This window comes from Crotalus tigris, unplaced genomic scaffold, assembly GCF_016545835.1.
Source record: "Crotalus tigris isolate CLP2741 ecotype Arizona unplaced genomic scaffold, ASM1654583v1 scf7180000018938.1368258, whole genome shotgun sequence".
In the NCBI taxonomy this organism is placed as follows: Eukaryota; Metazoa; Chordata; class Lepidosauria; order Squamata; family Viperidae; genus Crotalus; species Crotalus tigris.
Genome location: NW_024097283.1, coordinates 1,220,194 through 1,244,876, shown reverse-complemented (window position 1 = coordinate 1,244,876; position 24,683 = coordinate 1,220,194). Strand labels below are relative to the sequence as shown.

General features: G+C 35.9%; 1 protein-coding gene across 10 annotated transcripts in view; it reads right to left on the bottom strand.

Moving 5' to 3' along the window:
• Positions 1 to 24,683, bottom strand: part of HMCN1 (hemicentin 1) — a 433,480-nt gene that overhangs the window by 70,075 nt on the left and 338,722 nt on the right. For all 10 annotated transcript variants that reach the window (XM_039357629.1, XM_039357620.1, XM_039357628.1 and 7 more), the window contains 16 exons: positions 22,511 to 22,672; positions 21,729 to 21,842; positions 21,388 to 21,590; positions 20,496 to 20,577; positions 20,103 to 20,234; positions 18,862 to 19,011; positions 18,341 to 18,500; positions 16,384 to 16,508; positions 12,420 to 12,603; positions 10,459 to 10,556; positions 9,379 to 9,657; positions 8,796 to 8,992; positions 8,619 to 8,700; positions 4,667 to 4,803; positions 3,165 to 3,306; positions 2,222 to 2,366 (listed from right to left, as the gene is read on the bottom strand). In XM_039357629.1, the coding sequence (XP_039213563.1) occupies positions 2,222 to 2,366; positions 3,165 to 3,306; positions 4,667 to 4,803; positions 8,619 to 8,700; positions 8,796 to 8,992; positions 9,379 to 9,657; positions 10,459 to 10,556; positions 12,420 to 12,603; positions 16,384 to 16,508; positions 18,341 to 18,500; positions 18,862 to 19,011; positions 20,103 to 20,234; positions 20,496 to 20,577; positions 21,388 to 21,590; positions 21,729 to 21,842; positions 22,511 to 22,672 (2,392 nt within the window). The remainder of the gene's footprint in view (positions 1 to 2,221; positions 2,367 to 3,164; positions 3,307 to 4,666; positions 4,804 to 8,618; positions 8,701 to 8,795; positions 8,993 to 9,378; positions 9,658 to 10,458; positions 10,557 to 12,419; positions 12,604 to 16,383; positions 16,509 to 18,340; positions 18,501 to 18,861; positions 19,012 to 20,102; positions 20,235 to 20,495; positions 20,578 to 21,387; positions 21,591 to 21,728; positions 21,843 to 22,510; positions 22,673 to 24,683) is intronic.

Below are 24,683 nucleotides of genomic sequence, written 5' to 3'. Positions count from 1 at the left end.
AAATCGTATAAATAAAAGAAGCAGGAAACATACATTTGTGTTTGATTCTCTGGTTCACAACAATGACTTAGAAGATGCTGAAAGGCTTTTAAAATAAATGTAGACACATGATGTATTCTCCTAGTTGCATAAAATAAAGAACATGCACAAATTCTTATATACTCATGTACATATTCACCAGCATTTATATTTTGAACTCAGATAATTGCAAAGCATCACAGGAGAAACTATTCAAAAAGTCAAACGAACTGTTATTTCATGTATTACATTTCTACAGAGTTCAACCAAAACTCCTGAGATAACCTGTCTTTTAGAAAACAGTTACGTACTTTATAATTATTGAAAAATAAATACTACTGCAATATATTTTCCTAAATACACAGTTGCATGAAATAAGCCAATGGGATTAGCCTGCTGCACTTGCACCATTGGAAGAGGCCTGCTATAGACTCCATCTGCTAAGTTATTCCAAGGTGTGTAGTCAAGGAGAAGAGCCTTTTCTGCTATGGCCTGACCCTGTGGAACACTCTATCACTGAAGGTGAGACCTGTTCCCACTTTTTTGGTTTTCTGGAAGGATAATAAAACTTGGTTTTGCCAGTTGCCTTGGGACCCTGAGGGGGCACACAGTACTGGAGGTGGTTGACAGGGTAAGAAGACTTCGTCCCTGTGCTGTCCTTCTTCTTGGTTATGGTTTTTTTTTTGCATATTTTTAAATTTTTAATACGCATAGTTTTAAAATTTTAACTGTTTTCTATTTATCTTTTTATGTTCTGTAAGCCTTACAGGATCACCATATCAGGGAAATGGGCAGCATATAAATTTAATAAATAAATAATTTCCACTTATCCTTAAATACTGCTGCCTTAAAGTTTAACTGCATTTTTCTCAAACCAAAGCAGATTCAAATTTAGTAATAATCTCCTACCATCTTTAATTTTAGTTCAATTGATACCAAAGATGGTAATTTGAAATGTAGGGAACAAAATGAAGATTCTTTTGTGGGGTGGGGGGCAGGAAAAAAATATTTGATCAAACATTTATTATATAAAAGGCTTAAACTTTTGGTTCTGTCAGTTCTCTATCAAAATTCAACATTGCTTAAATTGCCACAAATATAATCTGTAGCAATCACATGAGAAGTTCCTATACATGAGCTTTTGGTTTTTGACTGTAAACAGAAACTTAAGAAGCTCATAAATATGAAAGAAATGTAACCACTCTTCCTTATGTATGTGCACCTTACAAAAATTTACAGCAACTTTGTTAATTTTATTCAGGCTCTAGTGCTTTCTAAATCTTTTTCTATATTTTAAATGACAGACCATCACAAGTACTATATACTGCAGAAATATTTTTTCTACTGGCTTGTCAGATTGGTATGGACCTTTGCCTTAAGTTAACTGACATGAGTGAAATTCATCATCTTCTAAAATTAGATAACATACTTTTCACTTAATCTGAATTTAAGACTACATTTATTCTACCCCAAACTTAATCACAAATTTTGAATGTATAAATATAATGACAGAAACAATTTTTCATGTGCAGATATCTCTAGAGCAGTGGCCCCCCAGCCTTTTGGGCACCAGGGACTGATTCATGGAGAGAGGTTTTTCCACGGACTGGAGGAAGCATGGTTTCGTCTTCTGCCTACATCCCATGGATGGGGCTTTGCTTGTTTGCACAGACCAGTTTCTGGCAAGCTGTAGACCGGTGCCGGTCCATGAACCAGGGGTTGGGGACCCCTGCTCTAGAATGTTGTGTTTAGATGTGAGTTGGTAATATCATGAATCCACAAGATCTGAGAAATGTCTTACTTGCTGGGCAAAACAGGCAGGACATTTAAGTCACCTTGGGAGATTTTAGAAAAAAAGTTAATAGTCAGACCTGGTTAGTACTTGGATGAAGATCACAGAAATTCCAGAGGTGTAGGTTAGATTGGTTAGTTAAAATAATTCCATAAGAAGGTAATAGCAAATTACCTCCATAAGAAAAGTACATGGTCAAAGTTATGTTGTCACTAGTAGACACACATGTCAGGCTGTAGCGTTCGTAAAATCCACACTCAACAATCTGATATCAGATATGTTTTAACACTTTGTTCTATCTACTTGAACATAACAAGTTCAGTCAATTAGATCAATTTTCTCAACATAATACATTACGAAAAAATATAGAGACAGTACCACCGAACATCTGTTCATGAAATCAGTGTTTACCTGACATTGTGTCCAGCTAAAAGGGCTCCATCTTTTCTCCATGAAATTCTTGGGACTGGAACACCTTCCACAGCACACTCCAAGACAGCAGACATATTAATATTCACAATCACAGTCTGAGAACCATTTTTGATTGAAGGAGGAACTATACAAAGAAAGATTCCCAGACAGATTTATTTATTTAAATCTTTTAAGATTTATTGAAATGAGCTCTTCCCTTCCATTTGAAATGAGATTTTCTTTCATCCCAAAATACAGGCCCTAGGTTTTAAGTGTATAAAATTGGCTTTTCTTACACAATTCTGGGCTGTAAAAACCCAGAGAACCACTAAATGCAGTAGAGCAATACAGAAAACCATATTTTTTGTTGCCAATGAGTAAATATTTGAAGTTTTGCAGTGCAGGTACAGCAATGATGAATATTTCTGCTTTTGTTTTATTTAAAACAAAAATACATGTCATATAATGTAAATTCATATTTACCTTTCTTGTGTACAGCCCACTGAAAATATATAATTATGTTTTTGTTTACTTTTACTATGCTATTTTTAAACACATTTTTTATTCAAAGAGACTGATTTCTAGATAAGCCTGCACTGGATAAAGAAACACAAGTCCATATATATTTTAAAGTTTCCTAAGCATTGTTCTCTTACCAAAGGACACACTGCTACGTAACATTTAAAAATGAAAATTGAAGAACATCTTTTTTGAACTACAAGCGTATCTTTAAAATTTACAAAAGCTGCTTTAACTATCAAAATTAAAATAATGCATTTTTAATCAAAATAGGAAAAAAGAAGTCTTGGGGGCACTTTTTTCCACCCAGAAATGAATTGATGAAAGATCACAAAACCTGTTTCTTTGAGAAGTCTAAATATTTTGAACATTAACTCTTGGAAATATCCCACAAAGGTTATATAAATTTAACTTCTTCCCTTACCATTTACATCCAATACAAACGTTCTTGTGGTTCGGCCTGCAACATTACTTGCGACACAGGTATAATTTGCTGCATCGTTTAAGTCTGCATTGTTGATTTGCAAATACCTTCCACTGGATAAAATGCGAACTCGGCGAGTAGCCTGAGAATCAGATTTTCAAAATTTCAAAATCTTTTCAGTAAAAATAATCAACATAATCTATTTTATTTATACTAGATAGGGAATAATAGAGTTTAGGAATGGGAGACGATATTGATAAAGACTATCATTTATTTGTTTGTTGGTTTGCTTAATTTATAATCCATCCTTCTTCTATGAGCTCAAAGTGGTTTTCAAACCAATCTCTATTTTATCTCCATAACAGCAACCCTTATAAGGTCAGCTGAAAGACAGTGACTGTTATATACTAAGTTTCCATGAGTAAGAGGATTTGAACCTGGGTTCTTCTAGTCCAGTGGTTCTCAACCTTTTTAATGCCGTGACCCCCAACCGGTCGTAAGTCGAGGACTACTCAACTGGTGCGGCACTGTTTGCAGAATGGGACTTTTGGTGGGCTCAGCAGGGCAGAGACAGCCTGGACTATTTCTATTGGCTTTTGAAAGCCAATAGAATTAGACTCTATTCAAGAGAGTCTATTCTATTGGCTTTCAAAAGCCAATAGAATAAAAGGGAGTAGCACAGCTAAGGAAAAGGGGGAAAAAATGGCAGACTGCGTTGTTTGGCGACCCCCGTGAAATGGTCATTCGACCCCAAATGGGGTCCCGACCCACAGATTGAGAACCACTGTTCTAGTCCTACTTCAGCACTTTAATGGAGGAGTAGTAAACCTGAGTTCAGTATACACATTTGAATGTTAGAAACATAGAAACCCGATGGTAGAAAAAGATCTAGTGGCCCATCGAATTTGCCCTTTGATTTTGTTTTTTTAATTTTCTGTTTAATTAATTAATTAATTAATTAAATGTTATTGTTATATTTTATTTGTTATATTTTATTTTATTTTATTTTGAAATTGTTGTTGGATGAATATCGAATGCTGACAATATGCCGTCAGCAGGCCCACAAATGGCTGCAATCAGTGTTGAGAACCTACGCATAAAATGGTTATCAAGGTGCAAATACCCATTTAATAGGTAATATTCATGTGAGTTTCACACTATGTTCTTCTGCTGCACTATACTATTTTTTCCCTTGATAGGTGAGCACATTTCCCAGAAAAGAATGGATCCTGCATTAAACATTAAACTACTTCATTCTGCCTGCAAAGGATACTTTATAAGTTAAACTTAACATGAACAGATGCAGTGCTAAAGTATACATACTAAGGAGTCAAATTGATCCAGCCTACAAACAAGGAGCTAGGTATGTGTAGATTCTTATGGAAACATGACATACATGCCTTACAAGCCAAATCCTCCACTGTATATACAATTTGAGTACCTACACAAAGTTTACTTCCCCAATTAAGATAAATCACAGACAAAAGACATAGAGAATATACCTCCAAAATTTCTCCATCTTTGAGCCATGTAAGGACAGGAGGAGGAACTGCATCTGATTTGCACTCTAGTATAACTTGCTGGTTCTGTAGCACACTAAGATTTTGAGAATTGCTTGTGCCAGCGATATTTGGGGGAACTGCCAAAGAGAAATATAAATAGCATAATAAATGCAAACATTTAACTTACATAGAGGGACACTGTCATAATTCGATTAGCTCTGGACATGACCATTTGTCAGTCTCAAAACAAATTGCTTTTCTTAGGCAGTCATTAAAACATAGATGATTTCTGGTAGTGGAAGCCCACACATCTTAGGGAGATAAATTCTCCCAACCAAATTTATTCAAAGCTGTCATTACCATAGTTTTTTTCTACAAAATCAGTCTGATTCTTATTTGCTGTATATATCGAAGACAGCAGTATAGTGATTACCCCTTTTATTAAAAATTAATCCTCCCTCTCTTTTTAAATATTTTCTACCATAAAACCATCAGCTTTAAGTAAGATAGATATTTCTCTTGAATTACAATTCCCTTCTTCAAAAAGCTGTCTTCTAAGATATTTGTGCTTAATATTTTCTGATTTATAAATTTCCTGATTAAAATATTTGTAATACTCACTGATTTTAGTTACTTTTATTGGATTATCTAACTCTTAACGTTTGGTGAAATTATCCTACATTATTCGCTTATTGCCATATTATAGTTCTGTTTCTGTCTTGTTTACAGTTTTACATTAAAGTAATACAATATTAAACATTTATTTTATAACAATCATGTAATTTTCAAGTGGAAAAAATTCCTTTACTTGTACTGTTCTCGAGATACATAAATTATGCAACAAAGATTGTTTTTATTAGTTCTTCATACAATACCCTTTAGATACTATATGTTAAGTCTATTCAACTCTTGAAGTATAAAAATAGTCTCTCTCTTCCTTGTGGCTGAAAGAAAATTAACTTTCAGTAAAACTCCCATATATAATGTATTCAGGTTTTTTTATACTTCAACTATAGTCTTGAAAGCTTTAGCTGGACTAATATTGAAAAAAATGATGTTATCTTGAACCTAATTCGTCTCTTTTTGCAAAATTCTGTCTCTCACCTAAGTATTTAAAAATCTTATTAATATTTCACTTCTTTTGCATCCAAACTGAATCTAGGAGTAGATATTTTATCTATACATTCTATACCTTTATCTGAAAGCTTTAAATCTGGAAGCATGTCAATAAATGTTGATATATGCTATCTAATACAATCTAATCCTGTAATCCTCAAATAATTTAATATATTCTAGTCCAGTTTAATATCTGTAAATGTTAACATTTTCTAATGTCATTTTTCATAGCAAGATCATATGCTGTGCCAGCAGTCTGATTGATGTCTAAAACTTAAGAAGCCAATTCGTTTAGTTATTTATTGTTCAAACAGATCTTAGTCAAATATGAACAGGGAAAAAATATTGGAAAATTTGGATTTGGAAATAGCTAGTCACACACTATTTCTGTAGATATCATTGTTAATGCACAATTGGATTTTCCTGCCATTACTGAAATAGATGAGTACAGCAGCCTTCACCAACATGTAAAGATTTTCCTGACAGTGTTTTTAGTCCCAAAAGCTGACTGCTACTCCAGTATTTTCCTAATTTTTAAATAGTCAAGAATACATGATCTATATAATTGTTTCCTGTTTAACTGATTATAAAAAGATATTCTATATCAGGCATGTCAAACTCACGATGTCACGTGACATCTCGCGACATATTGCAACTTTTCCCCCATTGCTGGCAATGGGGTGGGCACAGTTTTGGCGTGACGCATCTGGCCCGCGGGCCGGCAGTTTGACATGCCTGTTCTATATGATCATTAACTAGCAAACACCACATAATCCATCAATTTATAAAAGAAAAAGAAAAACATAGGTGTACTTTAATTCAAGGAACAGAGCCCTGCTGAATTGAAAATACACACATGCACACACAAATATACAGAAGCATCAGGTTGGATATAAGTTTGTTGCTATACACATTCATTTTCAGTGAGAAATGAAACCATTGGGAAGCTTTCTTTAGTTTCCCTGTTTCTCATTTCTACACTGTCCAAGATACCTCAATCTTCATGGACAACGTGAACAGAATGTCAAATAGTTCTGAAATCTCTGAATCAAGTCCAATTACTTAGATATATGCCTAGTAATATTCAGAACTTTAGCAAGGGGTGGAAGTGATTCCAGCACTGGCCAAGTCAACTCACAGAACCTCTGCTCACTCTCAGGCCAAACATCCTCTTGCAAAATCTTGTAAAGGGCCAGCAGCTTCTAACATGAACAGGAGCTGCAGCGCACGTGCCAGAAGCACCCCTGGAGAAATAGTCTCCAGGTTTCAACCCATTGGAAGCTGATGAATAGAACAAGATCTGAGTCAGTGTGGACTGTCAATACCAGCCCTACTTGTTTTAAGTTTAGGAAAAAATAATCATGGCAGAACCTAAGCAGAAGATATGGGACTTAGATATTCAGGAAGACCCAAACCTTCACATCTCTCATATAAAAATTGCTCTCTCCTTCTGGATACCCAATTACTTCTGTAAGATTTTGTATGTTTCACACAGAAGGCTCTTCTCTCTAACACGTATAGATGCTCTCCCTACTAGCATGTATATACACTCTCCTGCTAGGGTGACATCTGATCAACATGCTAATCTCTCATATGAAGATCCAAGTATGTATTTGCTTAAATATAGATGTTGAGTTTGTTTCACACATCCTTTGAAAGTACCCACTATACTCACACTGGAGATCAGAACTCATACACTCCCACTTCAGTTTGATATATTCCATTCATGATGAAAAAAATCATTATTAAATGGTTGATATTCAGGATTTTCAAAGGCATTTTTAGTGCCTTAAGTTGTAGATACTGTTTGGTCCCATCAATGAATGTTAATTTTATAGGGTTTCCTCCTTTTATATATGGATGTACTTTTATATATGCCTGTATTAATGGTGTACTTGTGACTTGGTCTAGGGCTGTAAATAAATAAAAAATCTAAGTCTGTAACATTAAATATTAAACAGAAAAGTTAATGTCAGCCTACACGGTGAGTGAACTTACAGTTGATGCTGTAGAAGTGAAAGTGGTAAATAGTTGTATTTTCCTGAGCCCAAGAATAGATAGAGGTGGGCAGTATGCTAGAGAAACAGAGAGATTAATCATAGGGAGAAAATAGTGACTTAAGAATAAGAATATTGCAATGACAATGAGGACTGCAATAGTTAAAGCATTGTGAAATATATAGTAGTGAAAGCTCATCATTAAGAAAAAGAAAATAAAAACCTTTTGATTATGGATTTTGATTTTGTTATGAGGAGTTCTTTTGACTGTAAGAGCAACCAACTAACCAACCAATCAATCTCACATCAAGTAGAGACTGATTGCTGCCATGAGATAATAACCAGCAAGCAGAAACTCATATATTATGCAATGTGTATGGAGAAAGAAGAAGAAATGGAAGGCAGTGGATATGGTGGATATGTGGGGTCAATGTGATTATTGGAATGCCTTTGAAAAATCTACTAGTTTGTTATCAAAGACATGTTGAGATGGTAGAATTGAGAATGAGAATGAACCTAATTTAATGAACCTAACTTTTAAAAAATTGAGATAAAGCATAAAAATCTATTTGAAAATGAACTTAAGCATTTAATTTTCCATGCCTATTTCACAGTGTTCTATATATGAAACAGATAGACAAAGACAGGATCACTAAAAAATACGCAATAGAACAACTTTCCTCAACCTGGGCACAGATCTATAGAATGTTCAGCAATGATCATGCTAACTAGGGAATTCTGGGAATTCAGTTTCACACATAGGGAGCTTGCTTGGATTAGAAAGGCTGGTATAGGAAAATTTGGCAGTTCTTCATCATATTTATCCAAATTAACGTTACCATGTACTCTCACTAAATATTCTTTATCATCATCTCCTGCAGGGCTAGAAGCCAAACATGTATATCTTCCAGTATCTTCTACCTAAAAGATAACAACATCTCAGTTAGAAATAAAACTGAATACATTAAAACAGTTGAAATGGCTGTAAAAAAATTAAATAGCTATCTTTCAGCTACCTGAACACTGGATATTCTGAAGACCTGTCCTCCTCTTAGGACATGAACAGTGTCTGCTTGATGCAGTGGGCGTCCATCCTTCATCCATGTTAGTTTGGGGATTGGAATCCCATCAGAGATACAGAGAAGCTCAAGAGGATTGTTAATCACTGTAGAAATTTCTTCTGGGTTATCTGATTTATTAATATGAGGAGGTTCTGAAAAAAGATATCCATAATGTCATCCTCAAAAAAGACCCTGACAATTTACAAGAGAGGTATGAGAATAAACAGAAAATCCCCATATTATTACCCATTCAGTACATAAGTAGCCCTTAGATATTATCCACCTTTTGTATCCAGCTGAAAGCACTTTAAGCAATCAATAAAAAAGATAACAATTTAGTATACAGTAGTCATTCTAAACATTCATTATGATAGCTTTAGTTATATAGTGAGCTGATCAGCAATAGATTCAAATCAAAGTATACTGTATGAGACCCAAATAACTAATGTCACACAGATCCTATTCTTGCTTTAGTAAAACATTATTATAATTTCTGGTTGATCAGACCACTAATTAGTTGTAAATAGATAATACTTACCTAGCACTTTCAGAATAAAGTGTTGATTGTCTTCCCCAGCTTCATTGGATGCTATACAGGTATATCTACCTGTATCATTAACCTCTGAGTTTAATATACGAAGACCCATTTTTTGGTTTTCAAAAGTCACATGAAAGTTACTGCTTAAAGTCTGACCATCTTTTAGCCATGATATAGTTGGTGTTGGTATTCCATTAGCCAAACACACCAAAGATACAGGATTCCCTTTTAGTACAGTTACTTCTTCTGTTTCTCCACCATTGTCTATGCTTGGGGGTACTATAAAGAAATAAAGCCATGAAGGATATAAATTTTTTTTTTAGTTTATGAAACAACAAACTGATTTCATATCAGAAAATGTATTAACATATTTCAATATTATAACTCCAGATGGTTAACAAAGGTTAAAAAAAAACAATGTGACAACAACTTCACAATAAAATTGTCAGCTGAGATTTTTTTTAAAAAAACCATCATAGAAACATTCCATGGGCTCTTCTACACTTCTTAATCTCCATGCCCAGTGAAAGAATTAAGTGTTCAAGGTCTTTAAGAAGGATTGTGTTGTGGAAAATCTGAGAGAAGATGTTCCAAAGGTGCCAAGACAAAATAGATTTTCTCCTAGATCCTGCAAACTGCCACTGTTTAATATTTTGGATCCATAGCAGGCCCCTCCTGACAGATCTATTAGGACACAATCATAGAAAAACAGTTCTTGCCATGAAGGGCTTTATAGCATCTTAAATTGAATCTGGAAGCACATTAGCAACCAATGCAGCTAGACCAAAGATGTAATAAGCTCTGATCAAAGGGCTCCCCAGCCCTCTGCATTTTGAACCAGCTGCAGGTTCCAATTGCTCTTCAAGGGAAGCCCTATATAAAGTATATTGCAGTTGTCCACAATCATAATCATGTGACTGTGGCAATGCTACAATGGTCACAGTGTTGAGATCCAGTCATAACTCTTTTTTAGAACAATTGTAACTTTGAACAGTCAGTATGTGGTTGATAAGCAAGGGCCATCTATATTTATGAATACACAAGGATGTTACAACTTCTATATTGCTTAAAAGGGCTTACCATAAACTTGAAGACTATAATGTTTATTGTCGACACCAGCTCTGTTGGAGGCTATGCATGTGTACACGCCAACATCAGCTACCTGTGCTTTAACAATTCTGAAAAAAAGATAACCACAACCTATTTTTAAATTAAAAAATCCCTTATTCTGCCTTATACACAGCATATACCAATTTATAAAATAAAAGACCAGGATGCTCTCAAATTAAGCTCAATTTTTGGTGACTGCTGCCATTTTATTGGCATTGTTATGGAAATTGTTTGTAACTGCCTTCATCTGGGTTTTTGATTTCCTAACTAAACCAACAGATATAACTCCCTCATCCCTATACTAACAAGTAAAAACCACACTTAACTTCTGCGATCTGTCAAGTTTGGCCAGATATAGAAATGTTCTGAGGCATTTGTAAAATGGCCATGTGCAAATCTTGAATTCAGAGTTGAAGTTCAAGATTGACTGGATCAAGTGACATTCAGAAAGATGAACTGATGTCTCAGATTAAGCTGAATGCCTTCGAAGTCATTCAGATGTTCCTATTCATGATTTTCCACATGTAATTGAATCTTTGGATCAGCTAATTTTATTGAATTGAATCAATGAACACACTAGGTTTTGCTAGGTCTATTAGTAAATACGTTTTCCCTGAGATTTCAGGAACCTTTCAAAAATTCAATATAAATTAGATTTTCTCCCATTACTGTGTAATTGAATGTATACTTTCAATAATAAAATTTAGATATCTGTAGAGAGAAACAAAGATGTTCTTGGGATCCCTTTTTTTTTCTAAGAAAAATTCTTTTAGCACGTTTTCTAAAAGATATAATCTACAGATAATGTTAGGCTTGTCAGATGGGAACACAGAGTGATTATGATGGGCTCCCTTTTTATAGATGTCTAATCTGTTGGATCTTTGCTATTAAGAAGAGGATAGTATATATTATACACCAAGTTAAAGTTAAGTCTAAAGGAAAATCAGATGAGTTAATGAGGCCTATTGGAGAGGCAGTTAAATGTTAATCTCTTGTCCCGGCCCTGAGAATGTGCAATTATTTTCTGAAATAAATGGCAATGGGGTCATTTGACACAGGCACAAAAAAAAACAGCACTGGCCAGTAATTCATCTTTATTTCTATTTATATGGGGTATATCACCATAGGATGTGCAGGATACAAGAGAAATAAATTAATGTAACTTTATTGATTTATTTCCAAGTGCATTCTATAACTTATTTTGGCGCATAAAAAAAAGAGACAGATTAAGGATAGAGACTGGAGGCAAATAAAAGCAACATACCATTTGCTCCCTTCATAAGAATTGAGAGAAGAAGCCCTAATTGTTGGAAAAAATGGCACTTGTCTTCCAAAATGTTAAAATTGCAGTGATAATAATTCTTGATAATTAATGCCAACTCTTGGGAGTCTCAATATGGTGCTTAGGGAGCCAATGTGCCTGTGGATACTTTCCCTGATATCCTCCAGACTCTATTCTCATCTGATTTTTTACATTGTAAAATGTTTTTTTCAATTCAATAAACTCATATGCTCCTATGCTACCAAACAAAGAGGCAGCTCCAATATAATCTTTATTTCCAAGAATGCCCAAACACAGTACAATCCTATAGTTTGTTTGGAAAGGAGCCCCCACAGCCCATTCAGAAAGAGGCAAAGATAACAATAAATAGTAAGGAGAGGAGCCTTGAGACAATAGTAACTAGCTTTCTAGTTACATATAGTATAATATAGCTTTCTAGGTGCATATAGTGTAAGAGAATGAGAAGAAGTTTGTGAATGAGCAAGACTTCCTGATGAATATTTTACAAACATATTTTACAAACATATTCACAGTTTCTTCTAGATTTTTCACTGGTTCCCCCCCCAAAAAAAAATAGAGGAGGGGAATCTACTTTTTGAAATTATCAAACCATCATAATTTGCAGTGAGCAATTTTAATGAAACTTTACCTGAGTACTTGTCCAGCTGAAAGTAACCTGATGTGGGAAGATATAGAGAGGGGAAGACCATTCTTCAGCCAATTTATCTGGGCAGGTGGAGTGCCCATAGATTGACATTCAATGTTTATTGAAGTGTCTAATACCACAGTTAGGGCCTCAGGTTCCTCTTTATTTTTACTGATAGTGGGTGGCACTAAATTTTGTAACCAAATAAGGAAAAAACAAGTTACATATCAGCATTTATACTCCTCTTTTAAAATGAGCTGAAATCATCTCAAAATCATGGTGGAGAACCTATAGCCCCTCTAACTGATTTTCAGTTCTGACTACCAATAACCAGGGCTTTTTTTCTCATAGAACGCCCAGAACGGAGTTCCGGCACCTTTTTTGAATGGAACCTTGTAGGGTAGGCAAAGCGGGTTGTATGACGTGTGTTAGTTCTGGCACCTTTTTTTTTTTTTAGAAAAAAAGCACTGCCAATAACCCCAGTCAGTGAGCATTATTTAATGGGAGTATAACCACTGTTCTAATATCTCTATTCAGAATAAGAGCAATTCTAAAACACAGTATCAGAAAAAATCACGAAAAATCTGAAAAGGATTAAAAATCATGAAATAGGAGAAGCAGCAGCAACAAAACTTGATACAAAGCGAAATATTGTTGAAAACTCTTCACTGCTCATCTGAACATAAGTCAAATGCATCATGTATGAGAGTCTGAGACCCATTTCAAGTAGCAACACCAATTATCCTATTGGTAGAGGAATTTAGAAGAGGGACTCAAGGAGGAAAGAAGGTATTGGTATATTAAATAATGGAAATTTGAAATTATTTCCATTACTCTTTTTCCTATTCAAGAAAGATGTCCCCCATAGTATTCCAACTAAATCATGTTAAGATGTCATGATTAGCAGCCTTCTATTTCCCTCAATAGATCATGTGGCATTTCTTTATAAATTGTGTCCATAGCCAGAAAGCATTTCCAGTGCAATACATCAAAGAGACACAAATGATAATGTCTGTCTCTTCATATTTATGAAATGCATTTTGTTCTTGTAGAGCCATATTTTTCTCCTTCTCTTTTTTTAAACAGAATTCTCAGTGAGTCATTTTCTAATGTAACTCAAAGGTGTGTGTGTGTGTGTGTGTGTGTGTGTGTGTGTGTGTGTGTAGGTCTTTGGTTATTCGGGTTTTCTCCTGCGTAAAATTGGAAGTGTCTTGGCGACATTTCGACGAAGTCCCATTCGTCATCTTCAGGCTGGTGTTTTCAGCTTCATGCTTCGAGCAGCAATGTGTGGTCTTAGCTGTTTCTTCCTTTTAACTGCCAGTGGGGGTATGAACTGATTGGGTGGGAGCTTGGCTGTGTTCTGATTGGGTGGAGGTGTGTTCTGATTGGTTAGGGACTTGGCTGTGCTCTGATTGGCTGGAGGGTTGGCTGTGCTCTGATTGGCTGGGGGGTTGGCTGTGCTCTGATTGGCTGGGGGAGTGTTCTGTTTGGGTTGGGGCTTTGTTGTGCTCAGGATAGTCTGAGTTGCAGGGGGGTTTAAGATTTTGGGCTGCCTTGCTATTTTTTGGCTTCGCGTTCGTTGTCATGCCTCATCTTCATGGAGGGTGTCAGTTTGCTTCATGTATGGAATGGAGGGGTTTGAAGTGGCTAATGATGCAGCTGTGGTCTGGCTTCTGGTTTGTGGTCATGCCTCATCATCGGTGTGGCTTTGGGTTTGCTTTTTGCGTGGATGTGTGGTGGTGACATCCTGTGTGGTTTTTGTGAGTGTGGGTCTGGTATCATTTTTTGTGTTAGGGAGTCGTTTGTCAATAAAGGCGGGTTTCCAAATGGCTGGTAGGCGGGAGATATCATCTCGCTTGTTCATGCTGTGTGGGCGTTTTTCTATCTCAATGGCTTCTCTGATTATTCTGTTATTAAAATGTTCACTTTTGGCAATGGTTCTGGTATTTTTAAAGTCAATTTCATGTCCTGTGGCTTTAAGGTGTTGGACCAGGGAAGAAGTTGGGTCCTCTTTTTTGACTGAGTTCTTATGTTCTTCAATGCATGCACTTATTCTTCTGTTGGTTTGTCCGATGTATGTGTTGGGACAAGCAGTGCATGGGATTTCATATACTCCTTGATTTTCTAACTCAATTTTATCTTTGTGGTTTCTTAGGATGGTGGATATTTTTCTGTTTGTGCAGAATGCTGTTTTGATGTTGTGTTTGTGGAGGATCTTGCTGGTTCTGTCTGTGGTGCCTTTTATATAAGGGAGAAGGGCTTTGCCGTTTTCTTGTTCTCTGTCTTGGATTTTAGTGGGGGTTTCTTTTTGGATTAGTTTGGTAACCTTATTTCTTTGGAATCCATTGGATGTTAGTACATTGGTGAGAGTGTGTAGTTTGGTTTTTAGGTGTTGTTCATCAGCTAAGCGTTTTGTTCTGGAGATGCGTGTCTTGGCTACGGAGTTGATCTGTGCTGAGTGGTGGTGTGAGAGAGCGTGCAGATAGTGGTTTGTGTGTGTTTTCTTCTGGTAGATGGTGTGTCCTAGGGAGCCATTGGATTTCTTGTAGACTAAGACATCCAGGAAGGGAAGTTGGTTATTAGCTTCTGTTTCCATGGTGAACTGTATTTTGGGATGTAGGCTGTTGAGGTGTGTGAGGAAGTTGTCCAGTTTTTCTTTCCCATGTGGCCAGATTATGAAGCTGTCGTCTACGTATCTGAGCCAGAGTTTGGGTTTGTGATCAGATTTTTCTAGAGCTTGGCTGGCTCAGGAATTCTGGGAGTTGAAGTCCATGAGTCATAAAAGAGTCATGGTTGCCTACCCCTGAGCTAGACAGACAGACATTATTACAGATAACTGCATAATAATGTGCATCTCTGTGCAGTGTTGCCCAAGAATTTATCTTATATGACTGGAGTACACCCCTTACGATCTCAAGGATACAGTCAGCCTCACAAAGTTTTATGACTAGTCCAAAAATTGTATGTTTGATGTGACAAAAGAGAGTTCCTATATACATGATTGTGGTGGTACTGATTGTATTTTTGTACTCTCTTTTCTCCACTTGTGCAGTTCCTACTAATAGCCAAATATAGTTCGTTGACCAAAATAAAAGTGCTTACCCTTACTATATGGGTAGATTGTGATCTAGGTAGCTTCTTTAGCCACAAGATTGCTGAGCATCTCTTATCGAGCATGTGCTCTATTTGACCCATATTGAAAGCAGTATTTATAAATAGTTTACATGGCTTTTTTTAACTAAAAGGATTGCCCTTTGAGACAAAAACTTGATGTGAAAACTGAAAGCTGTGTACATTTAGTTTAACTCTAATTTATTGCAATGTTTCTACTGTGTTTGAGAATTACTGCCTTTATAGTTAGTTTAGTTGTAGATTGGATCAACATATGATTGAACTGTCATCTACACTTTTGGTAATACTACTTACTTTTGGTAATAACAGCACAAAATCTATATATTGCAAAATGCAAACAGAATTTTAATAACTTCTTTCAGTAGCACAAAGATTAACCAATCTAATATTTCATAAATTAATCCATAGGATTATTTTGTTTTAGGTATTTTGAGCTGTACAACATTAAACAGGAATGTCTTAATTTAATAATTCAGTAATGATTAAATTCATACAAAAAATTAACATCTTAGCATGAGCTGTGGTGGTGCAGTGATTAGAATGCAGTATTGCAGGCTAATTCTGCAGAGTACCAGGAGTTTGACTCTGACCCACTCAAAGTTGATTCAGCTTTCCATCCTTCCAAGGTCGGTAAAACAAGGATCCAGATTGTTGGGGGCAATATGCTGACTCTGTAAACTGTTTAGAAGGGCTGAAAAGCCTTATGAAGTGGTATATAAGTCTAAGTGTTAGTGCTATTGCTATCTTTTTTGTCCCTCAACATTATGAAAGATCTTATGACAAAGATGTCTTACATTTTCTTAGATGAAGAACAACAAATGAAACCAAAGCTCACCATATATATTCACACTGAATATCCGGTCCTCTTCCCCTGCAGGATTGGTAGCAACACAACTATATTTCCCTCCATCACTTGTAAGGGCTCCAAAAATGTTTAGTAAGCTCCCATTTGGAACCATACTGAAGAAAGAAAGAAAATCAAAGAGTATACTGAATTTTTGGAAACATGTCTATAGATCCTTCCTTTTCCTCCTTCCTTCCTTCCTTCCTTCCTTCCTTCCTTCCTTCCTTCCTTCCTTCCTTCCTTCCTTTCTTTCTTTCTTTCTTTCTTTCTTTCTTTCTTTCTTTCTTTCTTTCTGGACTTATATGACCACCTATCTCATATAATTATTCTAGGCAGCGCACAACAATCCATAAAAACAAAAGTGCCCTTCTCCCCAGGCACAAGAACAAACATCCCTTGACGTCAAGCCTTTCTTCCTAGGCCAATGCTTGAGGGAAGAATCAGGTCTTCATTGCTCTCTACAGCCTTGTTCCAAAGGGCTGAGGTGGGCACCAAGAAGACATGCCTCCAAAGTCCCATCAGGAGGCACCACTTAAGGGAGGAGACCTGGAACATGCCCATCCTGTTTTGTCAGCAAGACAAATGATCTGAATAAAAACCTCTGTTCATTGCAGAGAATATTTGCAATGGGTATCATTCTGGCTCATTATTCAGTGTCTTGAATAACATGTCATATAAGGCAGTCAGCTCCTTATATGTGCTTTTTAACAGGTGTTTTAATTTGGAAGTACATGGAAAGGTTGTACATTACCTGATGCAAATAGTGGGAATGCATTAATATTTTCATTATTACTGATTAAGATTTTGTTGTAACTTTTAATATTTAAATAAGGAAAGTTGGAGTGGTAGGATCATTTATTCAGAATCCAGAGTATATTACAAATGTCAATTGGATGAACGGCCTATGATTTAAAGCAGGGGTCCGCAAACCCCGGTTTGTGGCCCGGTACTGGGCCGCAGCCCATTAGGAACCAGGCCACACAAGTGGCAGATGGGTGTGTGAAGCTCCGTTTGCACAAGCAGTGGGTGCATGCATGAAAATATATCCTCCTCCCACTGCTGCCACTGCCATTGCTGGTTTGTAGAGCTGTAAAGGTTGGGGACTGCTGGTTTAAAATACTATTAAGTTTCCAGTGATCCTAGATATTTATCACTTTTTTATAGACACTGATTTTGCAAATGGATAGCTAACAATACATTAAAACAACTCCCTTTTCCCCCCCCAAAAAAACCTCCAATTACAGCCAAAGGATAAAAATGTGCAACAAATGAATCTCATATATAAAGAATCCCATATAAGACAAAAGTTGAGAAGAAGAAATGAATGAATATGGTCAACCCTTATCTGTAAAATCAAGGAATTGTCACCAGATACATGAAAGGGGAAATCCAATTTAGAATAACGCCTTAAAATTTTAGAAATGATCACTACAACTGGAGGTGATGCCATTTTCTTGCCTGCATTCACAATTTCTATGTGTACAAATATTCACACAAGTGTAGTGTTTTTGAAGGTATTTAATTTGATTTTATTATTTTATTTTATTTCATTAGCATCAAATGCATAATGATGCTATCTATATAACACATATAGATCTAGGCCTCAAATCTTGCCCCCAAATCTCAAGTTTGGTCCTTATCACTTTCCTCCTGCTTTGGTTTTCTACACCTTTCTTCTCTTTTGCTTTTAACTCCCTTTTCTATTCCAAAGGTGCTTTTTCAAAAGGCAACTGGACTTCCCTTGTTTTTCCTTGAAGATATTTCACTTCTCATCCAAGAAGCTTCTTCAGTTCTGAGTCATAAGCAAAATGTTCTCAAGGAAAAACAAAAGAAGTCCAGTTGCCTTTTGAGCTGGATGACCAAGAATCTCCACAAACATTTCCCTTTTCTGTCTCCTCTCTTGTTTGTATTCTGCTCCACTTCTCAAAGAGAGAGTTCAACACTTAACCTTATCTGCTGAGATTCACCATTGCTGATTGGTTTCCCATCTTTTAGCCACTGAATGACAGGTGTAGGAATTCCACTAGCCTCACAGGAAATCTGGATGTTTTCTCCAAGGATACCACTGACTTCACTTGGCATTTCAGAACCAACAATATCTGGAGGAACTTCAAAATAAACATATATCTATCAGTAATAACTGCATAAGGCAGAGAGGAAAATACAAGAAAAACACAATCTATCAAAACACCGAGCCTTCTTGGAAAAGAAAAGCTCTTGAGTACATCTCCAATCATTTTTACTTCCGTACAAATTAATTCAAGGATTTCAGAAACTTAATTTAGGAGATAACAAACATTTAGTAAGAATAGATAGTTGCACATGAAGCCATTGAATTCACTGTACTGAAGATGCTTGTTGTTACTTTAGATACTGATTTGTAAGTAGCTCTGGAACTATTGAGTAAACAGGAGTTATTTTACATATATTTCCCAGTTTTAAGAAAAGCATAAAAACATGCATACATACTTTCAACAGAAAGAACATAAAATTTCTGAGCTTTGCCTTCTACATTTGAAGCAATGCAGGAATAATTTCCAGTATCAGAATAGTGAGGCCTGGTAATTTGCAGCTTGTTTCCTCCGGATAAAATATGCAACTCGTGGGTGGCAGAATTTTCTAAATATAAACAAATATGAAGAAATCAGAGTATTCAAGTCTCAACAAACTCTTTGGCTTTCACCTTAGCCCTATGTTTGTGCTTTGAAATCAGTTACTATCTCTGACAGCTTAAAGAATTGTGGGGTCCTTGCTGCTCTCTGAACTTGCAAACTTTTAAATACCCAACTAGATAACATCAGCAGCACTGATGATGTTACCTAGTTGGGTAATGAAACATCTGCATGAAAACCAGCCAGCTCGGAAGCAACAAAGACCCAAATATTCTATTCTATTCTATTCTCTCAGCTTAAAAAATGTAAGAGGGAAGCAATATGGTTAGGTCTCACAATTCCATAAGAATGGGAAAGTGTAAGACAAAGTACAGGCTGGTCCTTTGAGAAAGGAATGCATAACTGCATCCATCAGAGGGATAAATGATGAAAGCTGCATTGCCCCTTACTATTGGTATTGTGGCATTGTAATGGATAAATAATATTTATAGTGCAATGTTCCTTTCATGTTCCTTGTGATAAAAGAAACATTTTGCAGATACCTTTGATCACCATTAAACCCCCACTCTAAAACAATTTCGTTCACCAACCTTGAAAAAAATCAGCATATAGCGAATCAGAAGAAAAATGTTCAAAAATGTTTTGAAGGCTGTAAAAGAAGTGCTTGGGAGGCTGCATACAGTCATGATTTGTCCAGCTTTGGATAAGAGAGAATTCATTTAATATAACTTAAGTTGCTTTTGTTGAACCTCTTCAGCTTAGAAGAAACCATGCTTCTGTTTTCCCTTCTAGCAAGCAGGAAAGGTTCACACATTTTCCGTTCCCACTCAGTACAGCCTAATCCCTGATCACACAAAACAATCTATTTTTTCACTTCACTGAGCCTTATATTCTAAGCTCCATTTTTCCATCCTCAATATTAGCTTAATATTTGCCTTCTTGGATATTAGCTATCTAGATACTTTGGAGGTAGGAGGGACAGAAATGTGTTTCTGTTTTGAGTTTACAACAATTTTATCCAAACCTATTCCCCACTTTGGATCTTAGAAAATCCAACAAGCAGCTGATAGTAACCAATATCATGTGAGCAAACATTACCAAGTGGTTTTCCATTCTTAAGCCAAGTTATAGCTGGTGGAGGAATTCCAGTAGCATCACAGGTAAGAGTAATAGGATTGCTGATGGTTTCATTGATCCACTCTTGCTGAGGGCCTTCAATGGTAGGCAGTACTGTGAATGAAGACAGCAGGTTGATACATGCACCAAATTACCAATAATGGATTCTGGAGAAAAACAAATGGTCTTGATAGAGTCTGTACCTCATCCCTTCCTCCTATCTGCCACCACAGCTTCTTGTTGGGCAACAGGAAGTATTAAGAAATGCCATTTGAACCAAGATTTGAACCCAAGTAACTGTCTATTTTGTCTTACGTTCAATTTGATTCACTAACTCTAATAAGAATCATTTTATTTGGTCTATTAAAAACTTACCATGAACATTAAGATGGAATGTTTTGTCATCACGTCCTGCAATATTTATGGCTTTGCATACATACTGGCCTGTATCAGATACCTGAGAATGTAAGCAGAAAGTGATGTGCAATTATCTTTTTACTATTTTTAAAAAGGATCAGTCCTAGTGGAGTGCCATTATAATATAAAATTCAAGACACAATTACAATAAAATTAAAAAGTCACTAAATTTTGGAATAGGTTTCTTTGTAGTTCAGTTGTTGAAATATTGTAAATGAATAAGCAAACCCTTTACTAGTAGTCTTTGCTTACCAACTATCTTGGTTAGCCATTATTCAAAGTCACAATGGTTATAAAAAACAAGTTTGTGACCAAACCTCACATTTATGGCCATTGCAGAGTCCTATGGCCACATGATTTCCAATTTGGTGCTTCACAACTGACATATTTATGTCCATTGCAGCATCCTGAGATCACGTAATTGCAACTTGTGAGCTTTACAACCAGTTTCCAACAAGTAGAATTAATGAAGAATATGAATGTGAAATTACAAGTTGCGGTTATGGGATGTCTTGCTTAAGAACTGTGGTGATTTGCTTAACAATGGAAACAGAAGCGATGTCATAAATCTTGCACAGTCACGTGATTTTTCACTTAACAACCACAGTGCTTAGCAACAGAGTTGCCAGTCCAGTTGTGGTTTGACAAATCGGGCCTACCTGTATAACAACTAGTTTGTTTGAATATAAAATAGCAATAAGCCTAAAACAAACTGTTTACATTTTTCCTGCTTCATCTATCGTTAATCATGGTGGTTTTTTATATATGATGTATGTCACTTTGAAGACCACAATTATGCGAAGGTTGGGCTAGACTTTAAAAAGTACAGAAAAAAGACGTATTTGTATACCTCGGTCATCTTGATATGGAGTGTCTGTCCATCTGCTATAAAGCCCACATTGGATGAAACTGAGATTATACGGCCATTCTTGTACCAGGTGATGATGGGAGGTGGAACAGCATTGGATTCACACTCTAATGTCACTGGCATTCCCACTCTCACATTGACTATTGCAGGAGGTGTGCTGCTCTCGCCTTTAATACTTGGTGGAACTTTGAAGTAGGGAAACATAAAAAAGAATATATTTTTTTCTTTGACTTTTCCCAAAGAATTGCTATGTTAAGAGGAACTGTTAGATATTAATACTGACAATGGAAAAATGCTCTCTTTTAAAGGAGGCAGAAACATACCATAAACAGTAAGGAAAGTCCTCTTGATGCTTTCTCCAGCACTGTTTCTCGCTATGCAGACATATTGACCACCATCAGATAAATGTGCCTTAGGAATCTGCAATGTGTGACCACCTGAAATTATTCAAAGACAACAAAATGGTTCAACACCATCATCACATTCACTGAATTTGTATGGGATTCTAATAAAAGCTACAGAAACAAAAATAAGGTCATGAACGTTCAATGCTTGGAATGAATTAAGAACACCAGTGGAGACATTTCTGTCTTAAGGTACAAAAATGTCCAACTACTGTACCAAAACCTCTAAAGAACAATGGAAGCAGCCCCCAGCACATGCCACCAGTTTTCTGTACCTCTAAGACTAAATTTGGAATTATCCTAGGACAGGGGTAGGCAACCTTGGCAACCTTGAGTCTTTTATGACTCAAGGACTTCAACTCCCAGAATTCCTGAGCATAACGGGCTCAGGAATTCTGGGAGTTGAAGTCCATGAGTCATAAAAGAGCCAAGGTTGCCTACCCCTGTCCTAGGAGAATAAAAAGGTTAATAATAAATCTAAGCTAAACAAATTGCAATTAACTATTTTGTTTTAAGTGGATGAGAATAGACAATTGAACATTCCAAATGACTGCAACATTCTATGAAAAAAACCACCACAAAATTATTATTCTTTTCATACACACAGGCATTTTGCTCTATTTCCTTCTATCACCCTTGTTGAAATATGGAGAAGAGAAAAGAACTACTCTGTAAAAACAACACACCCAGAGATTGCTTACCAGGAACAATGAGAATATTTGTGTTCAAACTGAGAGGTTTTCCATCCTTGAGCCAACTGAGATCAGGAGGTGGGAAGCCAGTGACCTCACATGTCAGTGAGATGAAGTTATTCACCACAACAGTTAGGTTCTCAGGATTAATTCCAATAATATTGGGAGGAACTGTTAAAAGATAATCCACATTTTGCAGTCTCATTTATTAAAGGTTCCTTCAAATCCAGTTGCAAATTAAAACATTACAATATCACCTTCCCAGGCTTCAGCAGATTCTTCTACTGGGGAGATGAAAAGAATTAAGGGAGAATATGGAGCAACATTTCTATTACTGCCACACTTTCTTTTTTCCCCTTCACTCTTTCTTTTTTCAAAGATTTGTTTTAATGGTAAATGACCATAATAAAATGACTGTGTTTTTTTTTTAATCTAGATGCATCTAAGAAGAACAGAACAGGGTGTGAATATATTTAAATAGTTGCCAACATGGTCACACACAACTACAAACACCATTGAGTTGTAGATCTTGTACTTTCTCAGTATAATCAGAGGAATATATAGGGTAATAGGCAAATACACTAGGTAAAAGATTGTGGAAAGTGCACTAAGTAGAAAGTGAATAACAATAATGATCACAGTGACTCTATAAAGTTTCAATACCATTCTTATTAATGGATCTATCAGTTAATGTTGAGCAAAATCAGCAGTAGATTATTTTATTCTGTACTATCTAAAAAAATATAGATTTTCAAATAAATATTGTCAAGTAATCAGGCTAGCAAACTAGTTTGAAAAGAAAATAATAATTGCTCTTCAATATTTCTGAATAATATTCAGCTTAATGGCTTGCAATTTTTTTTTATTCAAACCAGAGTTTATTTACTAAAATAGGTACATAGTTAGACAGACAGATGGATGGACAGAAAGATATACTACTGATTGCCTACAGTTCTTAGAATTATTCCTTCATGTATCCCCAAAATTGCTTGTTTTCCAGGATGACTATACTACAATTCTGAAGGGGTTTCTTTAGTTTGGTAAAAGAGAATGCCATCAAACTGATAAGAAATCAATATAAATTTGTACACTAAAGATTTTTAATGAAGCTTTTTGTTGATGTATCCCTATCTTTATAAAGCATTTTTATAAAGATGATAACAGAAACATAAAATATTCAATGCCTTATTGAATAATATCAGATATGATTATGATGTTTGATTCTCAAAAGTATACTAAAGAATACAGAGAAATGTGGTAATATTTGCAAGTCTGATTAGGGAGATAACACAGAGGCCATGTGGAAAATTTAATTTAAAAAAAGAATAAATTTGAACGTTGGGGAACTCCATACAAAAACAACTGTAAAGAAGAATTAGAACTATGATAGTTCAAGAGATCTGGGCCAACAGAAAACACTATACCGGTAGTAGAGGAAGCAAGAGGTTATGGGGTTAATTGGCAATGCATTTTGTAATAAGGCTTTATTGTTTAAATTGCTGTATTGTTTGCTACTTTTAGCATTGTTTTTAATATTAAAGCCACATGGAGTCATTGAGATGGAAAGCTATATAAATTTGGTTAACAAATTAATAAATAAAACAAGAAAGAATCAAAACTCAACAGAGTTCATTGAAAGAAAAGGAAAAGCGTTTGGGATGGTGACAGCAGATATGGGAAGCACTGAAGAAGACATTTGTTAGTCCTGATGTTTCATACAGGGAACACCAAGACAAAAATGAGACTAAGAATCAGAATGTTATAATAGTCATACAAGGATGTGACCAAGAGCATGATTCACTTCTACAGTAGTATTCTGGTCAACAGAACAAGAACAGAATTAATTCTTGTTACAGGTAACTTTTGGGTGGCGCAGTGACTCAGCTATTAAGACACTGTCCTTGTCAGCTGGAAAGCTGGCAACCCAGGTTTGAGATCTGAATGCCACGCAATGGGATAAACTCCATTCTTGCCCTAGCCCCTGCCAACCTAGCAGTTTGAAAGCATGCAAATGCAAGTAGATAAATAGGTACCACTTCAGTGGGAAGGTAACAGTGCTCCCTGACATTATGCTGACCACATGACTGTGGAAATGTCTTTGGACAGCATTGGCTCAATGGCCTTGAAATGGAGATGAGCACCACCCTCTAAAGTTGTCTCCTTTACAGACAACTTAAATTAC